Source organism: Tursiops truncatus, chromosome 11, assembly GCF_011762595.2.
Source record: "Tursiops truncatus isolate mTurTru1 chromosome 11, mTurTru1.mat.Y, whole genome shotgun sequence".
NCBI lineage: Eukaryota > Metazoa > Chordata > Mammalia > Artiodactyla > Delphinidae > Tursiops > Tursiops truncatus.
Genome location: NC_047044.1, coordinates 95,346,387 through 95,363,052, shown reverse-complemented (window position 1 = coordinate 95,363,052; position 16,666 = coordinate 95,346,387). Strand labels below are relative to the sequence as shown.

At 44.9% G+C, this 16,666-nt stretch overlaps 1 protein-coding gene and 1 long non-coding RNA gene across 4 annotated transcripts in view; both read left to right on the top strand.

The window, feature by feature from the left end:
* Window positions 1-2,955, top strand: part of LOC101333672 (solute carrier family 2, facilitated glucose transporter member 3) — a 76,125-nt gene extending 73,170 nt beyond the window's left edge. For all 3 annotated transcript variants that reach the window (XM_073789073.1, XM_033867059.2, XM_073789074.1), the window contains one exon: window positions 480-2,955. In XM_073789073.1, coding sequence (XP_073645174.1) covers window positions 480-692 — 213 coding nt within the window. In that variant the 3' untranslated portion in view covers window positions 693-2,955. The remainder of the gene's footprint in view (window positions 1-479) is intronic.
* Window positions 2,956-6,714: 3,759 nt separating this feature from the next.
* The window catches only part of LOC141275787 (uncharacterized), a 47,122-nt gene continuing 37,170 nt past the window's right edge, over window positions 6,715-16,666 (top strand). The window contains exon 1 of the long non-coding RNA XR_012324078.1: window positions 6,715-7,572. This is a non-coding gene — a long non-coding RNA (uncharacterized lncRNA). The remainder of the gene's footprint in view (window positions 7,573-16,666) is intronic.

Here is a 16,666-nt window from a genome sequence, read left to right as displayed (position 1 = left end):
AGAATGGTAATAATAAGCCTTAGGATTCCAAACCAGTATTTAAAATCCATCATCTGGCTTAGCCTTAATGGCTTTATGATGTTGATGATGAGGTGGGTCCTATTATAAGATGGCCTAGAGCTGATTTGTTAAGTAAAGGAACCAGCCGTGGACATCTAGAAGGCATTCCCAGTTCCCATGAGTCTTTCAGAAACCCAGATCTTAAAACTCATAATCAGAAGGCCTAAAATAACTCAATAGGTATTTGGAAACGGCTAACTTCAATGACTCGGAAAAGGAATGACAAAAAATTGCAGAGAAATATAGTAAGCTACCAATGAAATCATAAACAAGTCTCTGAAGAAACCTTACTGTCTTCATGAAGTCTTAGAAGGGTTATGGCTTCAGGCCCATTGGAAATAACGATTGCGAGGGAAACTGGAGTTTATCAGCAACCAGATTTTGACACCGACTCTCCTTGTTTTGTGGCCTTTCCCTAGTTCTATTTAGGAGCCTACGTTTTCATTATCTTCACGGGTTTCCTTGTCATCTTCTGGGTCTTCACCTTCTTCAAAGTCCCTGAGACTCGTGGCAGGACTTTTGAGGAAATTACACGAGCCTTTGAAGGGCCGGTGCCGGCGGGTAACCGCGGTGAGAAAGGTCCCATCGTGGAGATGAACAGCATCCAGCCCACGAAGGACACCAACGTCTAAGCAGTGCCTCCTTCCCACCTCCCTCCTGTCATGAAAAAGCAACCTCTCCCTAAGCAGGGGAGAGACCTCATCAGGTTGTAACCCAGGACCGTTTCTGAATGCTGCTACTCAAATTCTTTTCTCATCCCACACACCCTTGGGCGCTCAGAGGATCCCAATGCTGGGGTTAGTTGTTATCTTCAAAGGCTTTTAAAATTTTCATTTCTTGGACAATCTCTTCTGTTCAGGAGAGACCAAGGGAACCTGCCTTCATTTCAGGAGGGATTGGCTGCTTGGCATATGACAACTCTGCCAGCTCCTGCTCCCTTAGGCTCTACTATTGCCTCTCGAGGGCATCTAGGGGAGTGGGCATGAGGCTGCAGTTCCTCCGACCTCGACTTACCAGGAAGCAGATACACGTAAGAATGTGGAGGGCAGAGAGGGATTCCATAAGACCGTCTTCCTCACTTCCATACGGCTCTGCAGAGCAAACTAACTTGAGTTTTATTTATTTGATCTTCTGGTTTTATTGCATAAATATTTATTTTTGTAAGTATAAAGTAATTTTACCAAATAATAAAAGCATGAGGAAATTGAGGTTAGAGGGAGGTGCTTAAAGAGGTTATGGGGGAAAAAAAAAAAGAGGTTATGGGGTGGAAGATTTAATACCGAAGAGGTTAGGGTGCAATAAGAAGGGACAAATTCAGGGAGAAATGTGATGCATTGTTGGAGGGTGTATGACGTGGTGCGTGAGGTTTGCACGTTGCCTCTTAACAATTTCTGTCCTTCAGGTGAAAACTCAAATCTCAGAAAAGTCATGTGCCTGTATGAAGAAGCTATTAGTTCCTTTGGAACTTTTTCCTTTGTTTAAGATTATATGTAGTATTACTTGAAATCTAGGATTATCACTAAGATGGGCATTGTAGTTAATGGTAGTTGATGGGTTCTAATTTTGGATGGAGTCCAGAGGAGGGATGGTTACTTCTAGAAATCCTCTCTCCCCTCACTGGACCGAACGGCTTCTTTGTAGTGAACTCACTTTTTTTTTTTTTTAATACTCCTATCATCTGGTGGGAGAGCCTTCCAAATGAACAAGCCAAAATATTGGTTCTTGGTAGAGGTTTGTTATTTCTTCAGTTTGTTCTTTAGAAGATTTTAGATGTTGATTTTTATTTTGTTTTAAGCCATAGCTTTAAAAGAATTCAGAGATGTGCATAGCTACCTTGGAATTTGTAACCTCAGCTCTGGGAGAGGATTTTTCCAGAAAGATTATTATCCAGTTGAAGTATGTTGTTACATTAGGGTCATCTCATGCTCATTTATGTCTGTTACCATGTCAAGTTACCCTTGTTACCATGTTACCATAGTATTATGTCAAGTGTCCTTCCAGGGACTTGAACCTTCCCACAGACCACACTTGACAGTATGCGTGGATGTGCAGTGGAGCCCACACTTGAGCGTGAGTGTATGTGCACTGTCACCTCGCTCTGGGTGGAAGTAGTTTATGGGTAACTTGTTTCCTCTATGTTCCTAAGGCCCCCTTTTGGATAGAATGTCGATAGCACTGCCTCTGCTGGGTAGAATTTGAATCTATGGTTTTCTTTCAAACTTTAGAGTTCAGTCTTACCTGGCTGCCTTTCCTTTTTGGAGAGGAAGGGGAGAACTCCCTAAATTTTGAGACTGAGAGTGGAGGACTCACTCCATGCTCCGGGACTCGGTGCCTCTGGGGGGTGCTGGAGGGGAGTCACAGGGGAGAGGGAGGCATTCCTTGAAGGCAGTAAGAAACAAACTGAAGCTTCTAAATTCGGGGCGGTTCAGAGAGTTAGGTGAGATGGAGGGGTCTACACTTGCCAGAGGCCATGGACACCTCCACGCCCATCCAGTTACCCAGTATTTTTAGAAATGGAGATTGGGCCCTTCTTCCCTTTTTCATATGTTGCTTGATCTCCCTCTCCCTCTTTGGTGCTTACATATTTCAGGCCCCTTAGCCAAACCCTTGCCTGTTGCCAGGATTTTGGTTCTAAGTTCTCACCATTCCCTCTGGTCCTTGAGCCTTTGGATAAAAACTCACAGAGCCGTGGGGTGGGGCTCTGCTGGAACGGCTGAGTTTCCTCTAACTGCACCTCCACTCTGGCTCCTCAGAACCAGTGGCTCGGCAGTCATGCAGTGTGGAGGTCTTCCCATTTCTCAGTGACCAGATTGTGAATAATTTCCAAACGGATTTTCTATTATTGTTACTATGGTTCTTTGTTTTGAAATAAAAATTCTGAATGTATATATAACATCACAGGCTTGGCTTTTTTTTTTGTTTCGGTCCTTCCTGTGACAACAAAATCAGCTTTAATCCCAATGTGGCCACCCAGTACCTGTTGTAACCTTAAGTAAGTTTCTTCTACGAGAGTCTCGTACAAATGAAAATAGCAATACTTGTTTATTATGCAGATGAAATGGAAAAGCCCTAGCGCATTGCCTTGCATACTTAATAAATTATGTTGCTTGCTTTCCCCAGTGAGAATTCTTCTGATTTTTCTCTTATGCTCCTACCTATTTCCTTTCTCCTCCAGTCTTCAATCTCTAAAATTCATCCTACACTGATGTCAGGGCATCCATATGACATATACATATACATTTAAATCACTGTCCTGCTTAAAAATTCTTCAATAGCTTCCAGTCGACTACAGGAAAAACAGTCCCCTGGCTTAACAACCCCTCCAGGGGCAAGGTTCCTGCTACCTTTCGTTTCGATTCACCATTTCTTTCTTTTTTTGTTTAATTTTTATTTTATATTGGAGTATTGTTGATTAACAATGTTGTGTTAGTTTCAGGTGTACAGTAAAGTGATTCAGTTATACATATGTATTCTCTCTCTCTATATATATATCCCCATTCTTTTTCAGATTATTTTGCCATATAGGTTATCGCAGAATATTGAGTAGAGCTCCCTGTGCTCAATGGTAGGTCCTTGTTGATTATCTATTTTATATACAGTAGTGTGTGTATGTTCATCCCAAGCTCGTCATTTGTCCCCCTCCCCGCCACCTTTCCCTTTTGGTAACCATAAATTTGTTTTCGAAGTCTGTGAGTCTGTTTCTGTTTTGTAAATAAGAGTGCTATGAGTTATAAAAAATAAAAATAAAATTAGTTATAAATAAATAATTAGAAAACAGAAAATAACGCCTCATACCCACTACAGGCACTCCACACCTCCATGCTTTCCTTTCATGTAGTTCTGACACTCCCTTCCCTAGTTTCCATTCATTTACTACAGATATTTCTACTAGCCCAGGCAGGAGCTCCATAAAGGCTTCTTTACCCCCAACATAGTCCTTACACTGTGGTACTCTGTGTGTTAGAGGGGATGAAAGGATGAAACACCCTGGCTATCCTGAAAGAGCCCCAGTGAGTGCACCGTATTCCCCAAAATTGTGGTTGCCTTGGCTCCCTTTTTCCACCTTTGCTTCCTTATAATTCATTCTTCACATGATCAGAGTGATCTTTTAAAATCAGATCATGTCACTCGCTGCCCAAAGCCTTCCAGTTCCACTTAAAATAGTATCCAGGGGATGGTATCTAGAGGCATGCAGAATGGCCCAGCGTTTGAGGTACGTCCTAGACTGTCCTACAACAGCCTCTAACAAAACTAGGCCATCTGGAACCCCAAAACCTACATATAGTGTGTGCCCAGGCTGACTTTGAGGGGCTCGTGCTGTGAGACCTAAACTTTTTATAAGGTTGTCTAAAATGAGAAAGCATGTCAGGGGCTTCCCTTGGGGTGCAGTGGTTGGGAATCCGCTTGCCAGTGCAGGGGACAGGGGTTCGAGCCCTGGTCTGGGAAGATCCCGCATGCCGCGGAGCAGCTAAGCCCGTGTGCCACAACTACTGAAGGCTGCGTGCCTAGAGCCTGTGCTGTGCAACGGGAGAGGCCACTGCAATGAGAAGCCCGCGCACCACTACAAGGAGTAGCCCCCGCTCGCCACAACTAGAGAAAGCCCCTGCTTAGCAACAAAGACCCAACGCAGCCATAAATAAATAAATAAATAGATAGATAGATAAATTAGCATGTCAGCAGGACCTGTGGTGGGTCCATGGGAGGTAAATGTGTCCATGACAGGATCAAGCATGCTTTCCTTATTGGGCAGAAAATCAAGAGTGTTGAAGGCAAAAGAACAGAGTCAGAGAGCTAAATTTTAAAATGGAGATTTTTTTTGTTGTTGGGGGTGGAATTCCCCGGTGGTCTAGCTGTTAGGATTTGGCGCTTTCATTGCAGAGGCCTGGGTTTGATTCCTGGTTGGGGAACTGAGATCCCACCAGCCACACGGTGCGGCAAAAAAATAAAAATAAGTAAATAAATGAAATAAAAATGGAGATTTTTGAGTAACAAAAAAGCAAAAAAAAAAATAGTACCCAGACTTCTTTGCTGTGGCCTATAAACTGGGTGACCATATGGCCTAGTTTACTCTTATGACCCTGGTGTAGCTTTTTGTATCTGCTTGCATTCATTCTCATAACTGTCCTGACACTAAATTCTGCTTTCCTTGCCTAAAGGGTTTGCTGCTTCAAAGGATTTGCTCTTGTTACTTTCTTTGCTCACTGAAGTTTAGCCCCACTGGTCTTTCTAGTTCTCATGTACATCAAGTTCATGATCACTCAGGTTCTTGACATGTATCCTCTCGTGCTTGGAATATTCTGCCTCAGAATTTTGTATGGCTGAGTCTACTTTGTGGATTAGGGTTTAGTTAATCTCTGCAGAGGATAAGCTCCATAAAAGCAAGTACCTTGTCTTGTTATGCCTAGAACACTGCCTGACATATAATTGATTTTTATTAAGTATATCAGTCTGGCTCCTATCAGAATACCAAAACTTCTACAACTAAAAACATAAAGAAGAAGACCAAAACCACACATTGACTTAAACAGGGAAAGTTTAACTAAAAAAAAAAAAAAAAAAAAAAAAAAAAAATCAGGCTACGATAAGAACAAGTTAAAAATGATGGAAGAGAACTCAATATGGTATCCCAGGGCTGAGGGAGAGTATCCAAGGAAGGACAACTTTGGGAGGCCACCTCCCCAAAGCTGAGGTTCAGATCTCACTGGAAAAGGCATAGTAGCAGTCTACTGGCTAACAGAGGAGTTTGCTAGATTACACAGGCCAGAGCTGGTGTGCATTCCTCAGGCAAGCAGTCGACAACTCTCCAATAGGTGAGAGGCCTGGGGCCTGGGGTGAATAGCGACTGCCAGACGTGGGCCGGGGCCATGAGGTGGCTGAGGGTGCTTGCATTCTTCGTGCTTGGCTGGGGCAGGACACCACCAAATGTTCGCTCATCCACCCTGCTGATCTGTGGTGTAGCCGCTGGAACCAGCAGAAGCCCACTTCCCTCTACAATATCCTTCTAGCACCATCTACTGAGAAAACTTGATTGCACTCAACGCGCTAAGAGATGATCTAAAGGGAATTCCAGGGACTTCCCTGGTGGTGCAGTGGTTTAAGAATCTGCCTGCCAGTGCAGGGAACATGAGTTCTATCCCTGGTCCTGGAAGATCCCACGTGCCATGCCACGGAGCAACTAGGCCCCTGCACCACAACTACTGAGCCCACGCGCCGCAACCACTGAAGCCCGTGCGCCTAGAGCCCGTGCTCCGCAACAAGAGAAGCCACCGTGATGAGAAGCCCCACGCACCACAGCGAAGAGTAGCCCCCGCTCGCCGCAACTAGAGGAATCCTGTGCGCATCAACGGAGACCCAGCGCAGCATGAATGAATGAAGAAATAAGTAAGTAAATAAATGGAATTCCATGCATTACCACAAGACAGGTCTTCTTTTTTGGCTGTATTGGGTCTCTGTTGCTGCACACGGGCTTTCTCTATTTACTGAGATCAGGGGCTACTCTTTGTTGCGGTGCGCGGGCTTCTCATCGCGGTGGCTTCTCTTGTTGCGGAGCACGGGCTCTAGGCCTGCGGGCTTCAATAGTTGTGGTGAACGGGCTTAGTTGCTCTACCGCATGTGGGATCTTCGCGGACCAGGGCTCGAACCCGTGTCTCCTACTTTGGCAGACTGATTCTTAACCACTGAGCCACCGGGGAAGGCCCACGAGACAGGTCTTGAAGGACGAATTTGGAGCTGAGGCAGTAAATCGATAACTGGCACAATTGTTAGATGGCTGGCTGAAGGGGTCCTTGATTGACAGCGTCTCCTTCTTCCACAACTCCCAGAGCCTTCTGAACTTCAGATACAATTCAAGTTGCAAAGTGCCATTTTAGGAGGTGGGGAGGTGTGGGGTCCCAACAGTGTCTGCTTCAGAAATTTGGCCAAGGTTCCAACTGGCTGGCTCCAGCTGAGCTTGTGCTGGAGGCCCCTGCCCAGGACCCAGCAAGTGAGACAGGGGGAGATGCAGAGGGAGCCCCTCTGCGCCTGAGGCCTCTGAGCTGCAGGACGATGTCTGGATCGAGGGTCCAGGTGAGGCCTGAGCCGGCCCGCTCTGGCTCTACGTTCTAGGTCTTCACCGCGCGCCCTCTTGGATGTCAAGTCCCAGGGTGGCACCAACGAATCTAGTAACATCTGTCCGTGATCCGGGCGGGCCACGGTGGCGGCGGCACCGCTGAAGCCGCGGATCCCGCCGGTCGTCCACCTCCCTCCGCTCCCACCGCTCCAGCTCCAGGGCTGGCCTAGGGCCTTTGCTTGCGCCCGCCCCCTCCTCCGCCCCGCAGTCACGGGAGGCTGGGCGGGCTCTTGACCAAACCGCGGACGCTGCAGGAGGCGGGGCCTCGGCCGCGCCAGGTCTCCCGCGAGCCTTCGCTGCGCAGGCTCGGGCGGCACCAGCAGCCCGCTAGATTCCATGCGGCTGAAGCCATTTCCGGCTAAGACGCAGGACACGCTTGGCGAAGTGCGGACCTTCAAAGGCAGGTATTTCCCGCCTTTCTTATTCTGAAGAGAATTTAACTACCCTTTCTGGATTGCTCTAAGCTTTGTGACTTAATTGATATGACTAAATCATCTGAGTTGGCATAGGTTTCAGAGATTAAATTCAAATCTCACTTTTAAAAAATTGAATCGTCAAAACTGGAACCGGCACCCTGTCTCTTGACTATATGCTCCAGAACTGGACTAAAGTTAAATACCCAATAAGGTTTAAGGGTACCAGTTTTTGTTTTGTTTTGTTTTGTTTTTTTGTGGTACGCGGGCCTCTCACCGCTGTGGCCTCTCGCGTTGCGGAGCATAGGCTCCGGACGCGCAGGCGCAGCGGCCATGGCTCACGGGCCGAGCCGCCCCGTGGCATGTGGGATCTTCCCGGACCGGGGCACGAGCCCGCGTCCCCAGCCTCGGCAGGCGGACTCTCAACCACTGCGCCACCAGGGAAGCCCAGGGTACCAGTTTTTATACACTTTTACTAAAACGTTTTATTATGAAACGTCTCATCTTTATCAACCTGAAGTGAGAAAGGAGTCCTGTATTTTATTCTATTTTTTTAAATTTATTATTTTATTTATTTATTTATTTTTAGCTGCGTTGGGTCTTCTTTGCGGTGCACGGGCTCCTCATTGCGGTGGCTTCTCTTGTTGGGAGCACAGGCTCTAGGCGTGCGGGCTTCAGTAGTTGCGGCTTGTGGGCTCAGTAGTTGTGTCGCACGGGCTCTAGAGCACAGGCTCAGTAGTTGTGGTGCATGGGCTTAGTTGCTCCGTGGCATGTGGGATCTTCCTGGACCAAGGCTCGAACCCTTGTCCCCTGCATTAGCAGGCGGATTCTTTTTTTTTTTTTTTTTTTTTTTTTGCGGTACGCGAGCCCCTCACTGCTGTGGCCTCTCCCACTGCGGAGCACAGGCTCCGGACGCGCAGGCTCAGCGGCCATGGCTCACGGGCCCAGCCGCTCCGCGGCACGCGGGATCCTCCCGGACCAGGGCACGAACCCGTGTCCCCTGCATCAGCAGGCGGACTCCCAACCACTGCGCCACCAGGGAAGCCCAGCAGGCGGATTCTTTAACCACTGTGCCACCAGGGAATCCCGAGTCCTGTATTTTAAATTTGCATTTTTATTACGAGATTGAGGATTTTTTCGGTCTTTGTATTTCCTTATCTGCATACCATTTGTATATGTCAGAGGAGGAATATTTTGAAAAAGATGTGTTTTGGAGAAGAAACAAGACAAAATAAGTAGAGTTTATAAAGAAAATAGTTACTGTATGACCCAGCATTTCCACTCCTAGATATATTACCCATGAAAGATGAAAACTTGTCCACACAAAAACTTGTTCACACGTTTGTTGCAGCATAATTCACACTAACCCCAAACTGGAAGCAAACCATATATCCATTGACAGATATCCATTGACAGATAAACGGAAAACCAAATGTGGTATATCCGTACAATGCAATAGTACTTAGTCACAAGAAGGAATGAAGTACTGATACATGCTGTAATATAGATGACCCTTGAAACCACACGTGTATAAAGCCAGTCACAAAAGACCACATATTATATGACTCAATTTATATGAAATTTCCAGAACAGGCAAATCTATAGAAAGATGGTAGCTTAGTGGTGACCTAGAACTAAGGGGAGAAAAACAAAGGGGGGTGGGGACACAGAGAGATAAAAAATGACTTCTAATGGGTACAAAGTTTCTTTTTAGGGTGATGGAAACACTCTAAAATTAGATTATTCATCTAATAATCTGGTTCCACAACTCTGTATAAATGCTAAGAATTATTGAATGGTACGCTTTCAGTGGGTGAACCTTATATATAAATTATGTAAAAATAAATCTGTGTAATAAAAAGATTAAAACAAAAAGGAAAATAAGAGAATAAGTAGTCATATAAAAACCTAAATGCAGGGCTTCTCTGGTGGCGCAGTGGTTGAGAGTCCGCCTGCCGATGCAGCGGACACAGGTTCGTGCCCCGGTCCGAGAGGATCCCACATGCCGCAGAGCGGCTGGGCCCGTGAGCCATGGCCAATGAGCCTGCGCGTCAGGAGCCTGTGCTCCGCAATGGGAGAGGCCACAACAGTGAGAGGCCTGCGTATGCAAAAAAAACCCAAAAACCTAAATGTCCTGATAGGAAACTGGTAAAACTAAATTTTGAACCATCCTGTAATAGAATATTATGCAGATAGTCAATGTAATTGAATGGGTAGATATTTGTGTCCTGTGTGTGAGGGATTTGATTTCCCTGCATTCTGAACAACCCTTATTAATATCTGACTTTTTGATTTTATGCATCCTAGTGGGTGTGAAATGATATCTCAGAGTGGTTTTCATTTGCATTTCCTTAATGACTAATGCTGTTGAACATCTTTTTTATGGGCTTATTGGCCATTTCTATATCTTCTTTGGTGAAATGTCTATTCAAGTCCTTTGCTTCTGTTTAATTGCGTTACATGAGTTTTTATTTATTTATTTTTAACACCTTTATTGCTTTACAATGGTGTGTTAGTTTCTGCTTTATAACAAAGTGAATCAGTTATACATATACATATGTCCCCATATCTCTTCCCTCTTGCATCTCCCTCCCTCCCACCCTCCCTATCCCACCCCTCTAGCTGATCACAAAGCACCGAGCTGATCTCCCTGTGCTATGCGGCTGCTTACCACTAGCTATCTATTTTACGTTTGGTAGTGTATATATGTCCATGCCACTCTCTCACTTTGTGGTAGTGTGTAGTGTGTTTGGTAGTGTGTATATGTCCATGCCACTCTCTCACTTTATTGTTTGTAGATTTTTTGATGATGGCCATTCTGACTGGTGTGAGATGATATCTCATTGTAGTTTTGATTTGCATTTCTCTAATGATTAATGATGTTGAGCATTCTTTCATGTGTTTGTTGGCAGTCTGTATATCTTCTTTGGAGAAATGTGTATTTAGGTCTTCTGCCCATTTTTGGATTGGGTTGTTTGTTTTTTTAATATTGAGCTGCATGAGCTGCTTGTAAATTTTGGAGATTAATCCTTTGTCAGTTGCTTCATTTGCAAATATTTTCTCCCATTCTGAGTGTTGGCTTTTCGTCTTGTTTATGGTTTCGTTTGCTGTGCAAAAGCTTTTAAGTTTCATTAGGTCCCATTTGTTTATTTTTGTTTTTATTTCCATTTCTCTGGAAGGTGGGTCAAAAAGGATCTTGCTGTGATTTATGTCATAGAGTGTTCTGCCTATGTTTTCCTCTAAGAGTTTGATGGTGTCTGGCCTTACATTTAGGTCTTTAATTCATTTTGAGTTTATTTTTGTGTATGGTGTTAGGGACTGTTCTAATTTCATTCTTTTACATGTAGCTGTCCAGTTTTCCCAGCACCACTTATTGAAGAGACTATCTTTTCTCCACTGTATATTCATGCCTCCTTTATCAAAGATAAGGTGACTATATGTGTGTGGGTCTATCTCTGGGCTTTCTATCCTGTTCCATTGATCTATATTTCTGTTTCTGTGCCAGTACCATACTGTCTTGATTACTGTAGCTTTGTAGTATAGTCAGAAGTCAGGGAGCCTGATTCCTCCAGCTCCGTTTTTCTTTCTCAAGATTGCTTTGGCTATTCTTTTTTTTTTTTTTTTTTTTTTTTTTTTTTGCGGTACACGGGCCTCTCACTGTTGTGGCCTCTCCCGCTGCAGAGCACAGGCTCCAGATGCACAGGCTCAGCGGCCATGGCCCACAGGCCCAGCTGCTCCGCGGCATGTGGGATCCTCCCGGACTGGGGCACGAACCTGCGTCCCTTGCATTGGCAGGCGGACTCTCAACCACTGTGCCACCAGGGAAGCCCTCTTTATTTTTTATTTATTATTTTTATTGAGTTCTTTATATAGTCTGGATGAGTCTCTTATCAAATATATGATTTGCAAATACCATTCTGTAGATTGTCTTTAAACTTTTTTTTTTTTTTTTTTGGCCACACTGCGGCTTGTGGGATCTTAGTCCCCTGACCAGGGATCAGACCCTGTTCCTCAGCAGTGAAAGCGTGGAGTCTTAACCACTGGACTGCCAGGGAATTCCCTCTTTCCATTTTCTTGATAGTGTCCTTTGACATACAGAAGTTTTAAATTTTGTTGGTGGGCTTGTAAAATGGTATAACCACTATGAAAAATACTATGGAGTTTCCTCAAAACATTAAATATAGAGCACTATATGATCTAACAATCCCACTTCTGGATATATGACCAAAAGAATTGAAAGCAGGGTCTTGAGATATTTGCATACCCATGTTCATAGCAGCACTATTCACAGTAGCCAAGAAGTGGAAGCAACCCAAGTGTCCAGCAATGGATGAATGGATAAACACAGTGTCCAATATGCATCCAAGGGAATTTTTTTTTTAATTTATTTAATTTATTTTTTTTTGGCTGCGTTGGGTCTTTGTTGCTGTGTGCAGGCTTTCTCTAGTTGTGGTGAGTGGGGGCTACTCTTCGTTGCAGTGTGCGGGCTCTAGGCGTGCGGGCTTCAATAGTTGTGGCACATGGGCTCAGTAGTTGTGGCTCACAGGCTCTAGAGCGCAGGCTCAGTAGTTGCGACGCACGGGCCTAGTTGCTCCACGGCATGTGGGATCTTCCCGGACCAGGGCTCGAATCCGTGTCCCCTGCATTGGCAGGCGGATTCTTAACCACTGCGCCACCAGGGAAGCCCCACATCCAAGGGAACATTATTCAGGCTGCAAAAGGAAGGAAATCCTGCATATCCCATTGCATGGATGAATCTTGAGGCCATTATGCTAAGTGAGATAAGCCAGTCACAAGAATAAAAGTACTGTATACTTCTCCTTGCGCGAGGTATTTAAAGCAGTCAAACTCAGGGCTTCCCTGGCAGTCCAGTGTTAAGACTTCTCATTTCCAATGCGGGGGATGTGGGTTTGATCCCTGGTTGGGGAACTAACATCCCACATGCTGCACGGCACAGCCAAAAAAAGATTGTTTTTCAATATATATATATTTTAAATTTATGTATTTGGCTGCGCTGGGTCTTAGTTGCGGCACACAGGATCGTTGTTGCTGCGTGCGAGATCGTTGTTGCCACATGTGGGATCTTCTTTGTGTCATGCAGGATCTAGTACCCTGACCAGGGATGGAACCTGGGGCCCCTGCACTGGGAGCACGGAGTGTTAACCACTGGACTGCCAGGGAAGTCCCCAAATTTTTTTTAAAAAAAGAAAAAAATATTAAAGCAGTCAAACTCATAGAAACATAAAGGAGAATGGTGGTTACCAGGGGCTGGGGGAAGGGGAAACAAGAGTTGTTTAATGGGTATAGAGCTTCATATTTGCAAGATGAAAACGTTCTGGATATTTGCTTCTTCACAACAATGTGAATATACTTCACTCCACTGAACTGTACATTTAAAAATGGTTAATATCGTAGTCCTTTTGGACTGCTTTAACAAGCTACTGTAGACTGGATAGCTTATGAACAGCAGAAATTTATTTCTCACAGTTTTGGTCTGGAGGCTGAAGCCCAAGCTCGGTGTGCCTGCTTGTTTGGATGAGGGCCACCTTCTGGATTGCAGTCTTCTCGTTGTATTCTTTCATGGCAGAAGGGGCAAGGAAGCTTTCTTATGGAGCTATTATAAGTGCACTAATCCCTTTCATGAGAGCTCCACCCTCATGACCTGATCAGCTCCCAAAGGCCCCCAGCAACTAATACCATCACATTTGTCATTAGGATTTAAACATATGAATTGGGGGGACACAAACATTCAGACCACAGCAGTTAAGATAGTTTATAAAAGTTTTAAATTTTTGATTAAGTCCAGTTCATCCATGTTTTCCTTTTGTTATTCGTGCCTACCAGACTGGCAGACCTTTGAATATCTGTAAATATCAACTGCAGGCAAGAATGCAAAATGGGGACTGTCTTTACTGCTAGTAAGAGTGTAAAGTTGTGGGCTTCCCTGGTGGCGCAGTGGTTGAGAGTCCACCTGCTGATGCAGGGGACACAGGTTCGTGTCCCGGTCTGGGAGGATCCCACATGCCGCGGAGCGTCTGGGCCTGTGAGCCATGGCCGCTGAGCATGCGCGTCCGGAGCCTGTGCTCCGCAGCGGGAGAGGCTACAACAGTGAGAGGCCCGCGTACCGCAAAAAAAAAAAAAAAAAAAAAAAAGAGTGTAAAGTTGTACCAGCACTTTAGAAAACAGTTTGACTTTATGTGGGAAAGTGGAATATGTATGGCCCCTATTCTTCACCCACCCCACCCTACACCCAATTCCATGCTCTCTACCAAGTGGTTTTTGTAGTTCTGTTATGGTCTGAATGTTTGTGTCCCCCAAAATTAATATACTGCAATCCTAACCCCCAAGGTGATGGTATTAGGAGGTGGGGCCTTTGGGAGATGATTAGGTCATGTAGACAGAGCTCTCATGAATGGGATTAGTGCACTTATAAAAGCCCCACAAGAAAGCTCCCTTGCCCTTTCCACCATGTAAGATTACAGCAAAAAGATGGCAGTCCACGAACCAGGAAGCAGGCTCTCACCAGACACTGAACCTGCTGGTGACTTGATCTTGGAATTCCCAGCCTCCAGCACTGTGAGAAATACATTTCTGCTGTTCATAAGCCACCCATGGTATTTGGTATTTGGTATTTTTGTTTTAGCAGCCCAAATGAACAAAGACAAGTTCCTTCTACTAAAAGGGAGAGATATGCTTCCCCTTAACTTTAGGTTCAGCCGTATGACTTGACTTGGCCAATAGAGTAAGGCAGAAATAACTGTGTGGAAGGGGCAAGGGAGCTGAGTCTCCAATGAGCTTCCTTGATAGAGAGTGTTTCACACATGTTGTCACAAGTCATCGCTGGGAGAATCAAGTATACCCATGACTGCCCTGGGAGAGGACTCGGGGAAGCTTGTACCCAGTTTCCAGGCTTTGCCCTACGAACCCTTTGGTGATTTTGCTTTGTACTCTTTCACTATAATAAATCTTAGCTGTGAGTACTACTCTGTGCTGAGTCCTATGAGTCTTCCTAGTGAATCACTGAGCCTGGGGGTGGTCTTGGCAACTCTTGATACATTAACCTTAGAAGTGTACGGAGGGACTTCCCTGGTGGTCCAGTGGTTGAGACTCAGCATTCCCAATGTAGAGGGCCTGGGTTCGATTCCTGGTCAGGGAACTAGATCCTGCATGCCGCAACGAGAGATTCCGCAACAAAGATCCTGCATGCCGCAACTAAGACCTGGTACAGCCAAATAAATATTTTTTTAAAAGTGTATGGAATGGCTACTATATATAAAATAGATAACTAATAAGGACCTACTGTATAGCACAGGGAACTCTACTCAATACTCTGTGATGGCCTATATGGGAAAAGAATCTAAAAAAAAGTGGATAGGGACTTCCTTGGTGACGCAGTGGTTAAGAATCCACCTGCCGATGCAGGGAACACGGGTTCAAGCCCTGGTCCAGGAAGATCCCACATGCCGCGGAGCAACTAAGCCCATGCCCCACATCTACTGAGCCTGCATGCCACAACTACTGATGCCCGCGCACCTAGAGCCCGTGCTGTGCACCAAGAGAAGCCACCACAATAAGAAGCCCAAGCGCTGCAACAAAGAGTAGCCCCCGCTTGCCACAACTAGAGAAAGCCCACGTGCAGCAACGAAGACCCAACGCAGCCAAAAATAAATAAATAAATTTATTTTTAAAAAAATGGATTTGCCTAACTATATTAAAAAGAAAAAAAAAAGAATCCTCCTGCCAATGCAGGGGACACAGGTTCAATCCCTGGTCCTGGAAGATCCCACATGCCACGGAACAACTAAGCCCCTGCACCACAACTACTGAGCCCACCTGCTGCAACTACTGAAGCCCTCGCACCTAGAGCCCATGCTCTGCAACAAGAGAAGCCACTGAAATAAGAAGCCCGTGCACCACAACCGAGAGTAACCCCCGCTCACCAGAACTAGAGAAAGCCCGCTCTCAGCAATGAAGACCCAACGCAGCCAAAAAAAAGAGTGGATATATGTATAACTGATTCACTTTGCTGTACACTTGAAACTAACACAACATTGTAAATCAACTATACTCTAATAAAAATTAAAAAAAATAATTGCAAGGAATGGGAAAGAAAAGTCCCAAGAAATTTACTTTCAGCAGTTTCCTTTAGAACTAAGTGACCAGGTAACTCCTTCATTTCTTAATGGAAACATACTTAATTCTGCCTTTTTGGGTCACTGCCCACTGCTGCATTATTTATTATTTATTAATAATAATAATAATTATTATTTATTATTAATAATAAATAATAACAGTTGTATGGCTGCCTCTAGTTTACAAGACAGTTGCATATCTACTTTCCCCCAAACCCTGAAATGGAAAGGGCAGTTATTATTAATTTGATGTTACTGTTGGGGCAACTGAGGTTCAGAGGGGTTCAGGCAGCTGCCCAACATTACCATAAAAGGCAAGAGAGTTGAGTTAGAATTTAAGTCTTTCAATCTTAGGTCCTATCATCTTTCTAAACGCAGCCCAGGATTGGCTCCCAATCCTGACTGATCATCACGAGTTGAGATATGAAATATGGCCAACGTGTTTTCTAAAGTGGTTGAACCATTTTACATCCTAGCGGTATTGTATGAACATTCTAGTTGCTCCACTTCCGCACCAACATGTGATATGACCAATCTTATTTATTTTAGCCAAAAGACATCCCTGAGATGTGTAGTGAATCTCATTGTAACTTTAATTTTCAGATTTCTAATGACCAGTGATGTTGATCAACTTTTCGTGTGTTTATTTGCCATCTGAGTGTCTTCTTTGGTGAAGTGCCTGTTCAAATATTTTGCCCATTTTTAAAGTGGCTTGTTTGTCTGCCTATTAGTGAGTTTTAAAAAAACAGCTGTAGGGCTTCCCTGTTGGTTCAGTGGTTAAGAATCTGCCTGCCAATGCAGGGGACACGGGTTCAGGCCGTGGTCTGGGAAGATCCCACATGCTACGGAGCAACTAAGCCCGTGCGCCACAACTACTGAGCCCACGTGCCACAACTACTGAAGCCCGTGTGCCTAGAGCCCGTACTCTGCAACAAGAGAAGCCACCACAATGA